At 40.9% G+C, this 16608-nt stretch overlaps 1 protein-coding gene across 2 annotated transcripts in view; it reads left to right on the top strand.

Moving 5' to 3' along the window:
- The window catches only part of FER (FER tyrosine kinase), a 153310-nt gene that overhangs the window by 98859 nt on the left and 37843 nt on the right, over positions 1 to 16608 (top strand). For both annotated transcript variants that reach the window (XM_083464481.1, XM_083464480.1), the window contains exon 17: positions 13709 to 13832. In XM_083464481.1, coding sequence (XP_083320607.1) covers positions 13709 to 13832 — 124 coding nt within the window. The remainder of the gene's footprint in view (positions 1 to 13708; positions 13833 to 16608) is intronic.

Here is a 16608-nt window from a genome sequence, read left to right as displayed (position 1 = left end):
GCTAATGGTCTAATATTTCTCTGTCTCACCCACATGCACACTGAATTCAGGCTCTCTTCTGTGAAGCAATAAGAGGATAACTTTGTTTACCATTTCAGTTATGAGGTGCAAAAATAACAAAAAACGAAAAAACCAAACACCTTGGGTATCACAGGCTAACCGCTGGACTGTTGTCCTCATGAGCTAAGTTAATATCGCAGCTAAGTGGAGTTGCTGACAGAGATTTAGAGTTTAAAATGACTTTCTCCTAAGAGAAAGATCTCAGTGTTGTTGGGTTTTTTTTAAAAAATATATATAATTCATTAAGAGTAAATACAGTAATCCAGGGGCTGATTTAATTCCCTATTCCTGTCTTGAGTCATAGTTCACAGAGCAAAATGGAGAGAGATGTTCCATTGGGTGTCATTTCCCTGCAAGTGATGCCAGAGCCTACAAGCCTATTAAGGGAATACAGGGGCACTAAAATATAGATGTTATTGCTCTGACAGACAAATGGTACTGGCTGTTGCATGCATCGACTCACTCGTTTTTCTTAGAAAGGGGGTTGCCGTATGAGTTGGCACCGAAAATATCATTTGAAAATGTTTTTGCAATGTTCTGTAGCTCTGCAATAATAAGGCACTAAAATGCCACATTTCTCAGGCCTGCTTTAGCTAACTAAGCAATACTTATTATGTGAAGGACAAAAATACCCTCACACAAAGACAAAAGACACGAATGGCAACACAAATAATCTCCCCACCCCCTCAGGTATGTAGCCGAGTCACAATTTCAGCACTTGGAGACTAGAGAGCAGTAGAATTTCATATTCCTGTCTGGAAAGAAATGTATGATCCTGCTGAGAGAGATTTTCTTTGTGCTTTGTCAAAGAAAACTACTGGTCAGGCAGTACATGAGAAGAGGACTCTGGAGCATTTTTAGCACATTATTTGTTTCAAATACACAGTTATCTGTTCTAGCTAGGCAGAGTAAAATTCCATGAATCATTGTACCATTTGTCAGAATGTTGAAAAGACACACTTAACCCATCAAGCAGAATGAAACGTGGGAAGTGTTCTCAGGAAAATGGAAAGCTTAGTTGGAACAATATTAAGATGTTCTTCTGTTCAGAAAGTGTTGATTATGGAATACTTAGGAGTAGCTATCACGTGTTTTATAGAAAACTGGCTTGTTCCAATCAATGGGATATAGCTTTTAGAACAATCCTCATTTGATTTTCTACAGTTTTATTCAGAAGCAATCCTGTCTTTAAGGACAGGCAGTTATAATCTTATGCATGGTAGCTTTGCCCCATTGGCTGCTTAGATCTTGTATTTCTTATGATATGATATCTGATTTATTCCTTAATGTTGTCACTTACTGTGGGTTTGCCATGTACCTGGGATTTCAAAAGAATGGGAATACAGCACACTTGACTCTTGGATAGGTCAATGCAATGTTACTGTGTGTGATAACTGCATAAAATGAGATGTGACTCTCGTTGCAATTTATTATGCTGCTATATCATAGTTTACGTGCAAAATAGGGACTTTTATTAAGATTAGGCTCCAAAGACTGCACACAATTTTGTATTCTAAATACTCAGATTTTTAGGCAACTACGTTTTATCTCCATAACTTAGTGCTTTTCAAATTCTCTGCTTTTTGAAATCACTTTCTCCATTGACTTTCCTGCTGAAGAAGCCTCTGAATGTCATGCACTTTCTGGGTCTTGTGCACACCCAGTTTATGCAGGATGCACACCAGGTCTTTTAGGTCTTCCATTGACCCACATCAACCAGGAACATTGCTAAGATCACATCCAACACTCCCCCTTGAACTGGAAGATGAGTAGTGTTCATCCTGTCTTTTAGGGAAAACTCATCTGCCATTAGTGATATTTTCATTGAGAGACCCCTGAAAAGCTTCCAAGGAGCCTTAGAAAAATGATTTGAAAACGCTGATTTTGTCATTCATATACGTTGCAGTACAAGAATCACAATGATAAGCGCCAATACATGGAGTTGGAAGTAATCAGTGTTTTTGTCATGTTCTCCCCACACCTGAGCTTTGGTTGTGAGCTTTCACACCTTTACTGAGATTGCATCGTAGAACATCCTTTTTCCCAATTAAAAAATGTGTTCTCTTTCCTAGAGTCATCCTCCATACGGCTTCTTAGACGATAGCTCAGTGGGACCTTCAGTACCTTGGGGTTAAACCAAAGCTGTTGACATTTTTCAGTACAAGTTAAAGATTTTACACACAAACAGGGAGGTTTGGTATATTTGTTTTAGCATCTAGGCTATGTGACCAAAACAACATACAGTAAATTCCAAAACATGGTAATATTAGGAGTTAGTGCAAAGCTAGGCTTCTGTATGGTCACTGTGAGAACAGGTTACTGGACTAGATGGGCCTTTTGCCTGATCCAGCAGGGCTTTTCGTATGCTTGTGACTTTCAGCAAGACAACACCATTTGTTGTTGTTTAGTCGTTTAGTCGTGTCCGACTCTTCGTGACCCCATGGACCAGAGCACGCCAGGCACTCCTGTCTACCACTGCCTCCTGCAGTTGGGTCAAACTCAAGTTGGTAGCTTCGAGAACACTGTCCAACCATCTCGTCCTCTGTCGTCCCCTTCTCCTTGTGCCCTCCATCTTTCCCAACATCAGGGTCTTTTCCAGGGAGTCTTCTCTTCTCATGAGGTGGCCAAAGTATTGGAGCCTCAGCTTCAGGATTTGTCCTTCCAGTGAGCACTCAGGGCTGATTTCCTTAAGAATTGCTAGGTTTGATCTTCTTGCAGTCCATGGGACTCTCAAGAGTCTCCTCCAGCACCATAATTCAAAAGCATCAATTCTTCGGCGATCAGCCTTCTTTATGGACAACACCATTAGTCCACGGAACAAACAACAACACATACCTAACAGATTTAAACCTAATTCCCAGTCATTGCCCCCCTGCAACTCAACATGTTTGACCAAGCCAGTCATTTTTTTAAAACTCCAAAATGCATTCAAAGTACTGGCATATAGAGATTATCCTACTTTTTTTACTCCTGTTTTCTTTTGCAAAATCGTTAAACAGATTCCATTCATATTTTCTACTTAACATTGCCTTAAATTACTTTATGCTTTTCTTCCTCTGGACAGACAGCTGTGTTCCCTAAAAATCTGTAAAATTCAAAATGCTCTACTGTGTGTGTGTTCTTTAACAGTGATTTTGTGAGTTTTGAAGACCTTTTGTTGCATTCCCTTATGTTTGTGCAAACAGAATTTTGCCAAATGGCAAATTTATATTAAGGCTAACTTTGGAGCAGACATTCGATCAATACTAGAGGAATAATACATGCCATTTGGAGGAAAGGAATTTTTTCATCACGTCTAAACTTGATTGTTTTGGGTATGATGTGGCATATACTTAGCTTTTTATAATTAGCTGGGAAATTATACTTAAATAACATTGCAATACAACATGCTTTTCAGTGTTATGTAACTTTAAAAATTGATTTCCACCCCCCTTTGTTGAAGCTAAATGTAAAAATGATTATCAACACGGAGGGCATTCTAAATTGCTTTGTAGGCTCTTTCCCTCCAGAAAACTAGAAACACTTTGAATGAGTGAAACTCCTTAATAGAAGGTTCTTCTCATAAAGTAAGAGAATTCTTAGTAATTTCAATAGTGCTGAAAAAGCAGTATTCGCTGTAATCGATAAATTCATTAGGCACAGCTTAACAATACAGTTTAATCTTGCTCTGCTTAGGAGTTCTCACTTGGTAAAAGTTACTCAACACTTACATTGGAAGCAAACGATAGCCTGTCTGTTTTCTTTAGTTTAACTGATACCTTCAGTAAATGTTGAGTTTTGAGAAACGATAGCATTTGTATTTGTTAGCAGACCTTAAAGGCTAGAATTAGTTTTTAAAATGAGAAGTTTTAACACTATATTTTTTAGGTTGCTGCCCTGAGAGATGGAGCATGTTTACTCACTTCTTTAAAGAGAATCAGGCATATCCCTTGAAGGGCCAGTAGGCATAGTTCATGTAATATGCATGCTCTCAGTTCTAACTAAAGGTTTTTGTAGTGGGGAGAAGGATGTCAGGGTTAATTCCTTTGACTCTTTTGCACATATAATCTACTGTCATATTCCAATCCAATGCCAGATCCCACAGAGAAAAAGGCAAAGCTGGTTAGAAGTTGTGGGACCACAGAAAGCTCCAAGTGAGCAATTTGCTCCAGCAAAGGTTGAGAAGAGGAATGAACCTTTTTAAGCTACTGCTCTCGGTCTACCTCTAAGGCTCCACCTGTTTGGGACAAGGTTTAGATTTGTGACGAGTCACCAAGGCACCATATCATTACATGTGTAAGACCCATTGGTGACAGTTAAGGGCAGAGCCGGCCCAGCTTGGAGGTCAGGGTGAGGCCTCCACAATGGTTCTCCTGCGGGTACCCCTTCCCTTTCACCTCTGCCAGTGGTGGAGAAGCACCGCCAGCGGCAGTGCTGATTTTGGGTAAGATCACGCTGATTTTGAGCGAGACCTTGCCTGAAAATCAAGTGAGATTCCATGGAGCAAGTGAGATCTAGAATACTTTCCTTGCATCCAGAGATCCCCTGTGCAAACAGAAATAAAACCTCTCATGCAGGGGTGTCCCCCTTTTCTTTTTGTTGAATCCCTTTCCTTCTGCATTCCTCCTCACATGCAAACACATTATGATGCCAACAGACCGCCAAGCATTGGAACAGAAACAGATTTTTCAGGGGCCTGCTGTGGGAAGGGGGAGGCAACACAGCCCTTTCCGTGAATAGAGCTCTGCGCATGGGAGATAGGATGCAAGCCATTGAATCCAGTTTGCAATAGATGTTATTAGTTTCTTGTTATCAAGTTACTTAGCCGTATTTCAGAAACAATATAGATTGTTATTCTGTATAAATGGGCTATTTCAAATCCTTACTGCTTGCTGTTATATTGTAAATGGTATCTTCACAACATGTATTCCAAATAAATGTAACATGATGGCAATATGAAGGCTTGTTTTTCAAAAGGAGGTAAAGAAATTTGCACAGCTAGAGATATGAACTGAAAGAGCTGGAGTGAAATCCTCTTAGCATAGCTTTGAAGTATTTATGTGGTCTGTGCCTTATGAAGATGAATTACTGGGATTTTTCTACAAATGCTATAAATGTGTGAATTTACCAGTGGAATAATCCCTTGTTTGTTAAAGGGTTGGCAATTAAGTGTTAATTCACATCCTAGACATGAACATTATAAGGGTCTAAAAGGAATTGGCACTATGTCTTATACTTGGCACTTTAGTCATGTAAATTACCTGTTTACATCCATAAATAATGCCACATCATGACTGAATAGAATAACATTTTGCATATCCTAATATAAATGAAATCATGTTTTAAGGTAATAAAGTAAACATAGAAGGAACCTTGATAAACTATTTCTTTACTTTTTTAGATTGCCCCCTATATCAACGCTTAAGAATAAAACATTTTCTGTGCATCCTATAAAACAGTATTTTCTTGAGGCATTTATGCTGCAAAGTGAAGGATGGCCTGAAATGAAATAGTGAAGCATCTACAATGTGACGCAATAAGGCTACATATGATAAGAGAGAAAATTCTGCTCCATTAATTTAATAAATTCAACCTAGAAAATTATCTCGTCTGCTTTCCTGATTTCCCTGCCCCACCAGCACCTCCATGCTCCTCTTTCTGATACAGGTCCTCTGCCTTTTGGTTATAACGCCAGACAAAGAGCATTATTGGGCTGGTAGCTGTGTTACCGTGGTAGATTTCTATACAGTCTTTCTCATCAGTGATTCTCCACTGTTGGTTCACCTGGACCCAGAAACAGTTGCAATTGGTCAGGAAGCTGCTGTTCATGCCACAATAAGAATACATTTGATGGCTGCTTTTTTTGCTGATACTACCATGCCTGAATCCAGGAGCTCAGGCAAGTTGTAGATCTGTTCTTTCACTTGCAAATAAAATGACCATAGTAACTGATTCTTTGCACTCTTCCTTTAGGCCAGTGGTTCCCAATTAACTAAGTACTGCAGACTCTCTGTTTTTCTAAAGTCAAGCCATGGACCCCCTACTTTACATATCTCTATGGTAGTTTTTGTTATGTGAATGGTGCCATGGACCCCCTGGGTGGGTTATGTGGACCTCCTGGGGTCCATGAACCACCAGTTGAGAGCCCCACTGCTTTAGGACAATAAGAGCCCAAGGGAAGAAGTACTGACTTCATGGGCACGCTCAGCTCACTGTCTCTCTAACAACAGCAGTAAGTTGATCTTATGGCACAGTGACATGGAGAGCCATTCATGTCCAGCTGGTGTTGGCCATCTGTACATGTGGATTTCCTCCTAGTCTGGTATCAGTACATTCCTAGGAGCAGTTAATTCTGCATTAAGGAATGTATTTCCTTGCCTCCTGTATCAGAAAATGTGGCAGAAATGTGGTTTCTTTATTATGAATTACTGACAAAAATATTTTTTGTAATGCTAAATTCTTTATCAGCTGTTATAAAGTTCACACATTAAGAATTTCCCCCTTACGCTGGCATTTTTTTAGAAGTCTCCAGCTGATAGTGCTTTCCATACAAGCAGCAGAGTTTGCAATGTTGACGGGGGGGGGGGGAGCGCCAAATGTGTGTAAACAGTTTGCTGTGCTGTTTTGGTGCAAATCAGTGTCTTCAGCTGTGTTCATAAATATAAAAGAAAACTTGATTTTTATGTGCTTGTTGAACCTTGTGTTCCTGTGAAATAGTTTAAAAAGAGGATTCTCAGCTAATGTTACAGTGGCTCTTCTCCCCACTCCCCTTTTCAGTTAAATTATATTGTTTTGAGTGTAACTTAAAAGAAGACTATGCAGGTAAAGGTAAAGGACCCCTGGACAGTTAAGTCCAGTCAAAGGTGACTATGGGGTTGCGACGCTCATCTCGCTTTCAGGCCGAGGAAGCCGGCATTTGTCCACAGGCAGTTTTCTGTGTGGCCAGCATGACTAAACCGCTACTGGCACACGGAGGACCATGACAAGTGCCAGAGCGCACGGAAACGCTGTTCACCTTCCCGTCACAGCGGTACCTATTTACTTGCACTGGTGTGCTTTCAAACTGCTAGGTTGGCAAGAGCTGGGACAGAGCAACGGGAGCTCACCCCGTCACGGGGATTCGAACCACTGACCTTCCGATCAGGAAGCCCAAGAGGCTCAGTGGTTTAAACCAGGCTTCCTCAACCTTGGGCCTCCAGATGCTTTTGGCCTACAACTCCCATGATCCCTAGCAAGCAGGACCAGTGGCCAGGAATGATGGGAACTGTAGTCTCAAAACATCTGGAGGCCCAAGGTTGAGGAAGCCTGGTTTAAACCACAGCTGCACCCACGTCTTTTCCCTTTACCTATGCAGATAGTTTAGCTGGCCACATGCATGATTATCCTAGGCTGAGGATGCAGAAATTGCAGAGCAAGTGACCCCTGGGACAAGTTGCAACCATGGGGAGCAATTTTTGTTAGGCTTTCCACTCCTGCTGCAGTCTTTTCAGGCAACGGAAATCTACGAGAGATGCACAGCAATCAACATTGTACTCAATATTATAAAGAGGGGCACAACTTACTTATTGATCACTCGTCTTTAAGGCACCGTGCCACTCTTAACAAAACCCAGTTGGTGTATGCTCCGAAGTGCTTGTGTTTCCCTAACTTCTGGGAATTGTTTAGAAATCTCAAGCAGTTCCTTATGTAATAAAGGGTTAACTAAGCACACAGAGAGAGATGGATGGGGCATCCATCTTTTTTCTCCTTTTTTCCTATGTTTTTGGCGGTTCTCATTTTTATATGTAATCTGCCTTGAGTCCCATCAGGGAAACAGGTGAGGTATAAATAAATATATAACAGCAGCGACATAGGAAGCTGCCATACTGAGTCAGGCAATTGGTCCATGTAGCTCAATGTTGTCTACACTGGCCAACAGTGATTCTCCAGGGTTTAATTCATTCATGACATTCCCAGTCCATCCTGAAATTCCCAGGGATTGAATATGGGGCCATAAAATGAAATGACTGACTGTAGCACTTACTAAACAGAAATCCTAAAGTAGCCACTTCAGCACATATTAGAACATCATTTTCAGGCTAAGCCTGTGTTCAGTTAGTAGAAGACAGAATTACTCTGGGCTATCAAGCCAGAGACGAGGTATTACCAAAATATTGATGTATCTCTGTTGGGTGCTAGCAAGAGGGTATGAAGAGGAGAGGAGTTGGAACCAGCCAATCAGGCGAGAATGCTTCCCACCCCACACTCCTGGACATCTGAGAGATATACACAGGGGAACTGTTTGCCTATTAAGATTGGGGGGGGGGGAGTGTGAATCACATCACCCTTCTCTTGATTCTCTGCTGGATGGAAAGAGACATCACTTTCTCTGCTCAGAAGAGAAAATACAACACAGTGGTGACATGTCATCTTGCTTAGGAGATTATGGCTGTGAAGGCTTTTCAGATGGAAATATGGAGTTCAGGAGGAGTGGGGTCTGCCTGTTTGTTACGGTATATGAACATTTTTCCAAACAGACGTATTTTAGCTAGATTTTGGTTTTAACTTCATTTAATTGGTAAGGAAGTGGAGTATAAATATTTTAAATAAATGAAATGCCTTGCTTCCTTGCCATTAAAGTAAAATCTCTTTTCGTCTCTTTTAAAGCAAGAACATACCAGTTGTTTTGAGATCCCTGATGACTTAGGAGGTTTCATAACAAGACTTCTCGTCCCTGACTTGTGTTCACACTTCGTTGAAATTTATCCTCTTTTAGCTTGACACTGTTTGCAGGAATAGTGTTCAGTTTTAATTAAAACACTTGACTCCACTTTAAACCATAATATTCAACCCCTCTAGTGCTTTGCCCACCTTTCCCTCGAAATGTAATTTTCTACGGTTGTCTGTTCTGGGGATTTGGCTCTGTGTTTCTACTTTGCAGCTGATTTTATTTTTAATGTCTGTTTTTTTATTGAAACAAGACACTTGTTTTAAAGCAAGCTATGTGTTTTGGGGAAAACATCTCTCTTGATAAGTCATAGTTCGTTAGAAACTAATCTTAACCTATGGTTTCCTAAAGGGATTGGGGAAAAGTTGAACATAACAAGATTTGCATTTTATTCTTTCATTTTTGTTCCCTCAAATATTCTAGCTGTGGTATTGAACAAATAAATTGTAGTCTCTGCTGAAAAGTGTTTTGAAATGGAATAAACAACTGGATACAGATACCTTTCAAAATAAATGGGAAGATAGAGGAAGCACAATTGGTTTTAATGGCTATGGATCTAGCATTGTCTGCTTCTCTCCCTTATTATAATAGTAATTTTTAATAGACTAAGGATCTGGCTTTGTTACCTCCTTATTAATTATAGTGTTATAATTGTAAGTACTGAAACACTACTCATAGCCATGTCTTGTGTACATTCCTGATTTAGTGAAGTTACTAAAAATATATATTTACAGGGTGGTAGCCATATTAGTCTGTTGCAAGAAGAAGAGAGACAGCAATTTGTTACAGCCCAACACATTGCAGATCAGAGTCTGCTTCTTCAAATGCATGCATCAAATCTTATATACTATTAAACTTATAGGTCTTTAAGGTACCATAGAACTCTTTGTTTTTGAAAAGTTGTTGATTAGGGTTGCCAGACTGCTAGGGCCCGACCTGCAGTCTCCAGATTTGCCTGCCTACAGTAGGTGACAGCAGGAGGGCTTGAATCTCCAGGTGGGCAAGAACACCTTTTAAAAAACGTTTTCATTAAGAAGAGTATGTGTGCAGCTTGCAAGCTTCAGCCTGGCAGGAGCTGGCTGCATATTATTGCATATATTCTCTGCCCTCCGCCCCCTCTTCCAGTCACAGTTCTGTCTCCAGGGCTCAGTTGTTGGAAGGAGCAGAGAGGAAGAAAAAGAACTGGGATGGGCTCAAGAGGAAAAAGGTGTTATGAGTGTGCATGCATGCCTGGTGCTGCCCTAGGTCTCAGGGTCAGGGATGCTCCTGACCTGGCAAAGCTACAGAAGATTTATTTTGAGGGGCAAATATATCATTGAGCTTTTCAGAAGCTCCCAGAGCCTCCGTGTTCCCTTAGAGAACAGAGTGCCAAGCATCCTTGTATGTCCTTTAAGGAGGTACTCTCATCTTCTCCCACTGGAGAAAGCAGAGTAGGTTCTGGAAAGCTTTAATTGGTTATGCTTTGTCCCACCGAGCAGGTAGGTAACAGCTTGTGACCAACAGACCTCCTCGCATCCCCTGCCCTGTTAAAACTTCACAGACCTGACTCCATCTCCTCCAAGAGCTTATCAGGGATATGGGTGTCTCAGCTACCTGGCAAGTGACAACTATTTCAAAATAAAACCCTGAAACTGTTAGAATTAAAAAACAGCAGCAACCATAAATATTTCTCATACTTACCTTGCTAAATTTTACTTCAGTAACATAATATCTGAAAAGGGTCCTTTTCTGTTTACTTTAGCAATTATAGCTAGACACTATCTTTCCTATACTTCATTCTTGATAATTTCTTTTTATTTTCAATGTGTGTTTTAAAAAAAGAAAAAGTAATGCTCCTCCCCCCGTGCATTATAGAATAATGTGAAAGGGGGGAGGTACAATTATATGTGCATTAATTGCAGAAGCTAAGAAAATAATGAGTATCGTCTTACATGTTCCCCAAATTAAAACCATCTATTTATAAGAAATCAATTTTCATGCAGAATATTTTTCCTTGCATGGTTATAAGTTAAATTATACATCTCCACTGTATCCGGAATACTAAAAATCCTAAAAAACAAAAAGGGTATGGGACTATGTGATGCTAACAACCAATATCAAACTGAAGGCTTGCATTTTGAGCACATTGCTTTATGGAAGGGAGTTGTGGACAACTTACAGCCACCAGTATCGATGCTTCAATGCCTTCTATATGTGCTGCATCAGGAAGATTTTTTGGGCATCACATGGCAGGGCAGAGTCTTAAACAAAGATGTGCTCTTCCAAGCCCACACCCCCAGCATGTTTGTACTTCTGTCTCAATGACGTCTACACTGGCTTGGTCATGTCCACAGAATGGAAGATGGCAGGATCCCGAAGGATGTGCCCTACGGGTAGCTGGCTTCAGGCACTAGGCCTGTTGGCAGACCCACTCTGCATTACACAGATGTTTGCAAATATGACATGAAGGCTGGCAGCGTTAAACCTGCTGTGCTTGCCCATTCAGCAGACGCTAAAGCTAGTAACGGTCTTCCTTGAACATCTTACAGCACAAAAGTGAGATGTGGTAACTGTATTTATTAGCAGAAGCTATTTACATGGTACTGTGCCACATTATCACTAGGTGGGGAAACTCTTGTGGGTAGTGTTGTTGATACTTCTGAAGAAGACCATTTCTCTACACTACCATCAAAAAACAACAAATGCCATTTGGCTGTCAGCTGTCTTACAATCTCATAACCCCACAAATGCCGTAATGTTTTATGTAGATGTAGCCTGTGTAGCTATAAAACAATTCTTCTCATATCTGTTTTAGTACATCATAATTGTGCACTGAAGGTTTTGTATAAGAGCCTTTCTTGGGGGGGGGGGGGGATAGGTTTGACTCATGCCATGACAGTTTGAATTTTATTCACCTACTCTCAGGCTTTTATGAAATGCCATAATGTGTTAAGATTTGAGTAAAGTATGATTCAGAATTGTGAAAACACTATTACCAGAGGAAAAAAATGGATAACATGCTGTTGTCAGAAGACAATATAGGTGAGCGAACAATCAGAGGGTTAAGCAGGCTGGCTTGTTTTTCTATAAAGCTTTAATTAAAGAACATGCAATTAAGCCATCACCTCTTGAGTCCTTCTATCTAAAGAAGCCCAGAACCTTGGAAGACATGGTAAAAACAAAACAAAAAACCCACACAAACTCAGGAATTGTCAATTAAGATGCTAATCCCTCTCACAAATACAGCAGCTTATCTGAGGGCTATAGCATTAGAAGATTGAGTCTGCTGTTAATAAACCCATCTCTTAATAATTTCATACTTTATTTCTTGTAATGTAAGTGCACCCAAAATCTGATCTGGAATTGGAATGCTTCTGTGTAAAACTACGAAACTCACCCGACAGAGATTCACTGAAATTAATCAAGCGTCGAATAGAATAACGGCTGGGCCGGTATCACAAACAACAGCCTGTGCGCTTTAAGATGTGAAAGTCTGTGCCGTTATTTTTACGACTGCCTGTTAAGTTACGAGTTACATTGTGAACTTGGTTCTTCAAGATAATGTTCATTCAGTCTTTTGGGGTTATCCTTGTCTCTGCTTTGTTCGCTCAGTTCTAAGTGAGCCTTTGGGGTGGAGCAGTATAAAAATGCAAGTGGATACCCTGGCTAGGATCCAAAGAACTACTTTAGAGACCCTGTAGGGTTTGAGCACACCCAGTGGGATTTTTGACATTTTTCTTTGAACAGTCTCAATACCCTATCACAAACTGCTTTTGAGAATCCCTCCTATATCCAGACATGTTTGCAAGGAGCCTTGGCAGGCTGCTATTTAAGAAACAAAGAGCACTTAAGGAAACAAAGCTAGTTGTATGGGTCTTTGGGGGGTTTTTTTTAGCCTGTAAAGGGTCAGTGCATGCCACACTACACACATGCATGCAAAAGGTCCTAGTCAATCCCTGCCATCTCCAAGCATTGCTAGGAAAGACTCCTGCTTGAAACCTTGATCTAGATCAGGGATGTCCAGCTTCCAAGAGACTGCGATCTACTCCCACTATAAAAAAACCTGGAAGTGATCTATCCATTGGATTGACCAAAGTTGTTGAGCTTTTTCTGGGGAGGAAGGCCCAAAGTTGTTGAGCGACTGGTAGATCACGATCAACCTGTTGGACAGCCCTGACCTAGGTGAACCAAAGGCCGACTCTGTATAAGGCAGCTTCCTGTGTTTCCAGGCTTCCTAATTATTACACATTATGTAACCACCCCTTATGCAAAATAGCCTATTGTCACATTCATAGGATGCATCCAGACTTGCCCCTCTGAGAGAAGGGGGATCAGGGATCCAGTAGAGGCTCCTCTTTGGAGGAATGAAAAAGATAGCATTTTGCCAATGTCCCCTTCCTCCCGCAACCTCCCAGCATCAGCTGTCATGCTTTTCAAGAACACCTCGTCCCCAACACCTTGGAGAAGATTGTGGGGGGCTATAGTGGAGAAGGAGGAATTGGCAAAAACAATATCCTACCCAGTTTCCCCAGCACCAATAGAACTCTACTAAATGCAACTTTGGATCCAACCTTTCCCACCCACCCTGCCATATTTTTGTTTAAGTGACCAGGTGTTGACTGCACCTCTTTTTAATCATCCCCAGCAAATAGCACTCTCCTTTTCAAGTTATACATTGCATTTATGTACAGGAGATGTGAGATCAAGCATTCTACCCAGATATACCACTGCTGAAGTGTTGCTGTACAATGTGCTATTTTAGCCATCTAGCAGAGTAATATTTAGGGCAGTTTAAGGAAGCTGTATATTGGCAATAATATGCTCTTTGCATTTTCAGGTTGTTTTTTACCCTAGCCTCAGACAAATTGGTTGAAAAACACAGCTGAAGTGTAATACCTTCTGTTCAGCCAGGCATTGCTAATGAGAGATAAATGGGAATATCATCCCTGTCATGTCTCATTGTCCATCTGTCTCTTTCTCTAGGAGGTGATTTCCTCTCCTTTTTAAGAAAGAAGAAGGATGAGCTAAAAACCAAGCAGCTAGTGAAATTTTCATTAGATGTTGCTGCTGGGATGGCGTATCTCGAATCCAAAAACTGTATACACAGGTAAGATCAATTCAGATGTTCTGCCTTACAGGTTGATCAGTCGAATATCTAAACAAGTGTGTGAATATTTAAGTAGTAACATAAATGGATGGCTGGGTTCAGTTGTGAAGTAATAAATATGTATAGCACAGTTGTGACAGCACACCAAATCATACTTTGTGCTGACCATAGTTTAGAACATAAACCATAGGTACATACATCAAGCAACCCATTGTTTATTATTGTTGATTGATTATCTGCTTTTATTATGCATCCTTCAGAACTCAGGCTCATAAATTTAGTTTAGTGTGGCATCTGAATTGAATATATAATTTGCATATTTTCTTGTCAGTGAGGACAAGCTGTGCTTCACGTGAAATGCTATCTTAAGAACATAGTTTAACGTATGGTAAGAGACTGTGGGTCATTGACTTAATAAATTAAAACCCTGCCTCAAATAAAGTTGTTCATTGTTTCTCTTGAGAAACACCAGTGCTCAAACCTGAGACAATTGGATTTTATTTGTTTGTAGCCTCCCTTTCAAATGATTGATCTTCAAGGCTGCAAAACCACAACAAAACCTACAACACAGAAATCCTCTGGCCAGTGAATGGGGCCAAAGTGTGCCTCTGTTTGGTACCACTTGGAGGTGGCTTTTTCTGGTAAAGAGGGAGAAAGCACCCCCCCTCCACACACACACACACAGAGAGAGAGAGAGAGAGAGAGAGAGAGAGAGCGCGCTGCGTCTTTTATAGCCTATAGTTGGGGTCAGTCTCAACTTACCCTTTCCATGATATTTTTTTCTGGGAAGTATATTGCAGAATGTGGTTCCCTTCAGTTCTGCAGTTCCTAGGGCAACTTAAACCTTCTTTCCTAAAAAGAGACTCCTATACTATTTGCTACATTCTAGAAGGTTACTGTTGTTTTGTTCATAATTGTCCCTCCCTACAAAGACTTCTGTAATTTGTGAAATTTCAGCTGAAAAAGTTTATGTTTTCTACATAAATTTCTCATTTGATGTTTGACATAGAATTTTAAGGTATGAATTCAAGAGGTTAGAGTGGGACGTAACATTAAACAAGAGATGAGGAACTTGTGGCCCTCCATTTGTTTTAGGCTACAACTCTCATAATCCCTAACCATTGGCAATACTCAGTGGAGCTACTGAGTATATTCAGTAACATTTGGAAGGCTGCAGGTTCCCTATCTCTGCATGAAACAATGGTTTGCTTTGATGTTAATAAGCCTGAGCACACATTCCCTCTTCCCCACATTGTGGCTAACCTTAAAGCTATTCTTAATTATGAGTTATTGAAACACACCACCTTCACATAACAATTTGAAGTTGGCTTGATTCAGTACACCATGGTTAGGACTCAACAGAGTTTGTCCAAAGTTTGACGGAACGCTAAATAACAATGAGTTAGAAACTGAAATGTAAGCTACTGATCACCTCTGAACAAGAATGGGGGTAGTGCATGTCCAAGACTCAGCCAGCTTCATTCAGATAAGAATCACGAGACTGAGAAATAAATATCCTTTTTGTTTTTGTTTTGTTAACAAAAGCAGCCATATTTGAAACCACTTCGCTTCAGTTTATTAGGTTCCCCACCTGTCTGCCTGAAACCATGAATCACTTCCATCAGGCACCCAGGTCTGCATTTATGTTACTCTTGCAGCTTCTATTGGCACCTGTCTGCTCTCTAAAGATCAGTATTGCAGGATATTATGAAAACACCACCACCTAAGAAAGACTGTTATCATGTTGCTTTTGTACATGAAAGAGATTGTATATGCAGCATTGTGGAGAGAGGTTAGTATGAGTCGGGCTGTACTCTAAGATCAGCAGCCATTTCCATGGTCATGAGCAGCAGCTGCTGTCTCACCACATATTTACATGTATAGTGCAAAATCGGACCATTACTGTAGTCTGTGTAGCTCGGTATTGCCCCTCCATATAAACTAGAGTGGCTCTCCACAGATTCTGATAGAAGTCTTTCCCGGCTGTCTCTAGAGATTGATGACAGAGATCAAAATGGGGACCTTCTGTATGAAAAGCATGTGCCCTATTCTGTGAGCTACTGATCTTCTGACTATGATGAACAATAAACAGCCCTTCCACAAAATATTCTGGAACTGTTTATAAAAATTAACCCACCCCCAAATAATAGATATTCATGATAGTTTTCAGATTCACATTAGCACCCTAATTCAGTTCTTAAACTGCCACAACCATAGATTCAAATGAATAGAAGGTTTGTTATTGTTCTGCTGTTCAGGACGCATGTCCCCCTTTTTTTTTTGGTGAAAACGCCAGTCAAATGAAGTAGGTAGCTGTCATCCACAAAAATCACATTTAAAATAGTTGGTGCTTTAATTGACAGCAGTAGTGCCTCTAGCCACAGATATTGTGGTGCAGGATTGGACCCTGGCATCACCCTCAGAAGATGGGTGGGTGTGTTTTCCCCCTGGTGCTTGCCACTTCTGCTGCCTGGTTAACCCATGCCCACTTCTTGTCTCTGAGGTGGTCCACTAAAGGAGTCACCTGTGTCGAGTGCAGTGCTGCCTGTCAGCTGCCATGCATTTCCTCACAGTCTGCAGCCTAGGGAGGTGGAACTGAGAGCCCAACAGGTGTGCACAGGAAATTGGCCGCACGTGCTCAGTCATGCCATGCAGGCTGGCACAAAGGCAACACCATACTTGTGCACCCATGGTAGAAGAGGAGCAGCAACATTAGCTAACAGCACTTGCCAACCACTTCTCTGCATGGACTGGTGAGCGTTTTCTTATTTCACCG

This window comes from Podarcis liolepis, assembly GCF_965112155.1.
Source record: "Podarcis liolepis genome assembly, chromosome: 11".
Classification (NCBI taxonomy): Eukaryota; Metazoa; Chordata; class Lepidosauria; order Squamata; family Lacertidae; genus Podarcis; species Podarcis liolepis.
The sequence above is the reverse complement of the archived record's forward strand: the minus strand, read 5'-3'. Positions and strand labels throughout refer to the sequence as shown.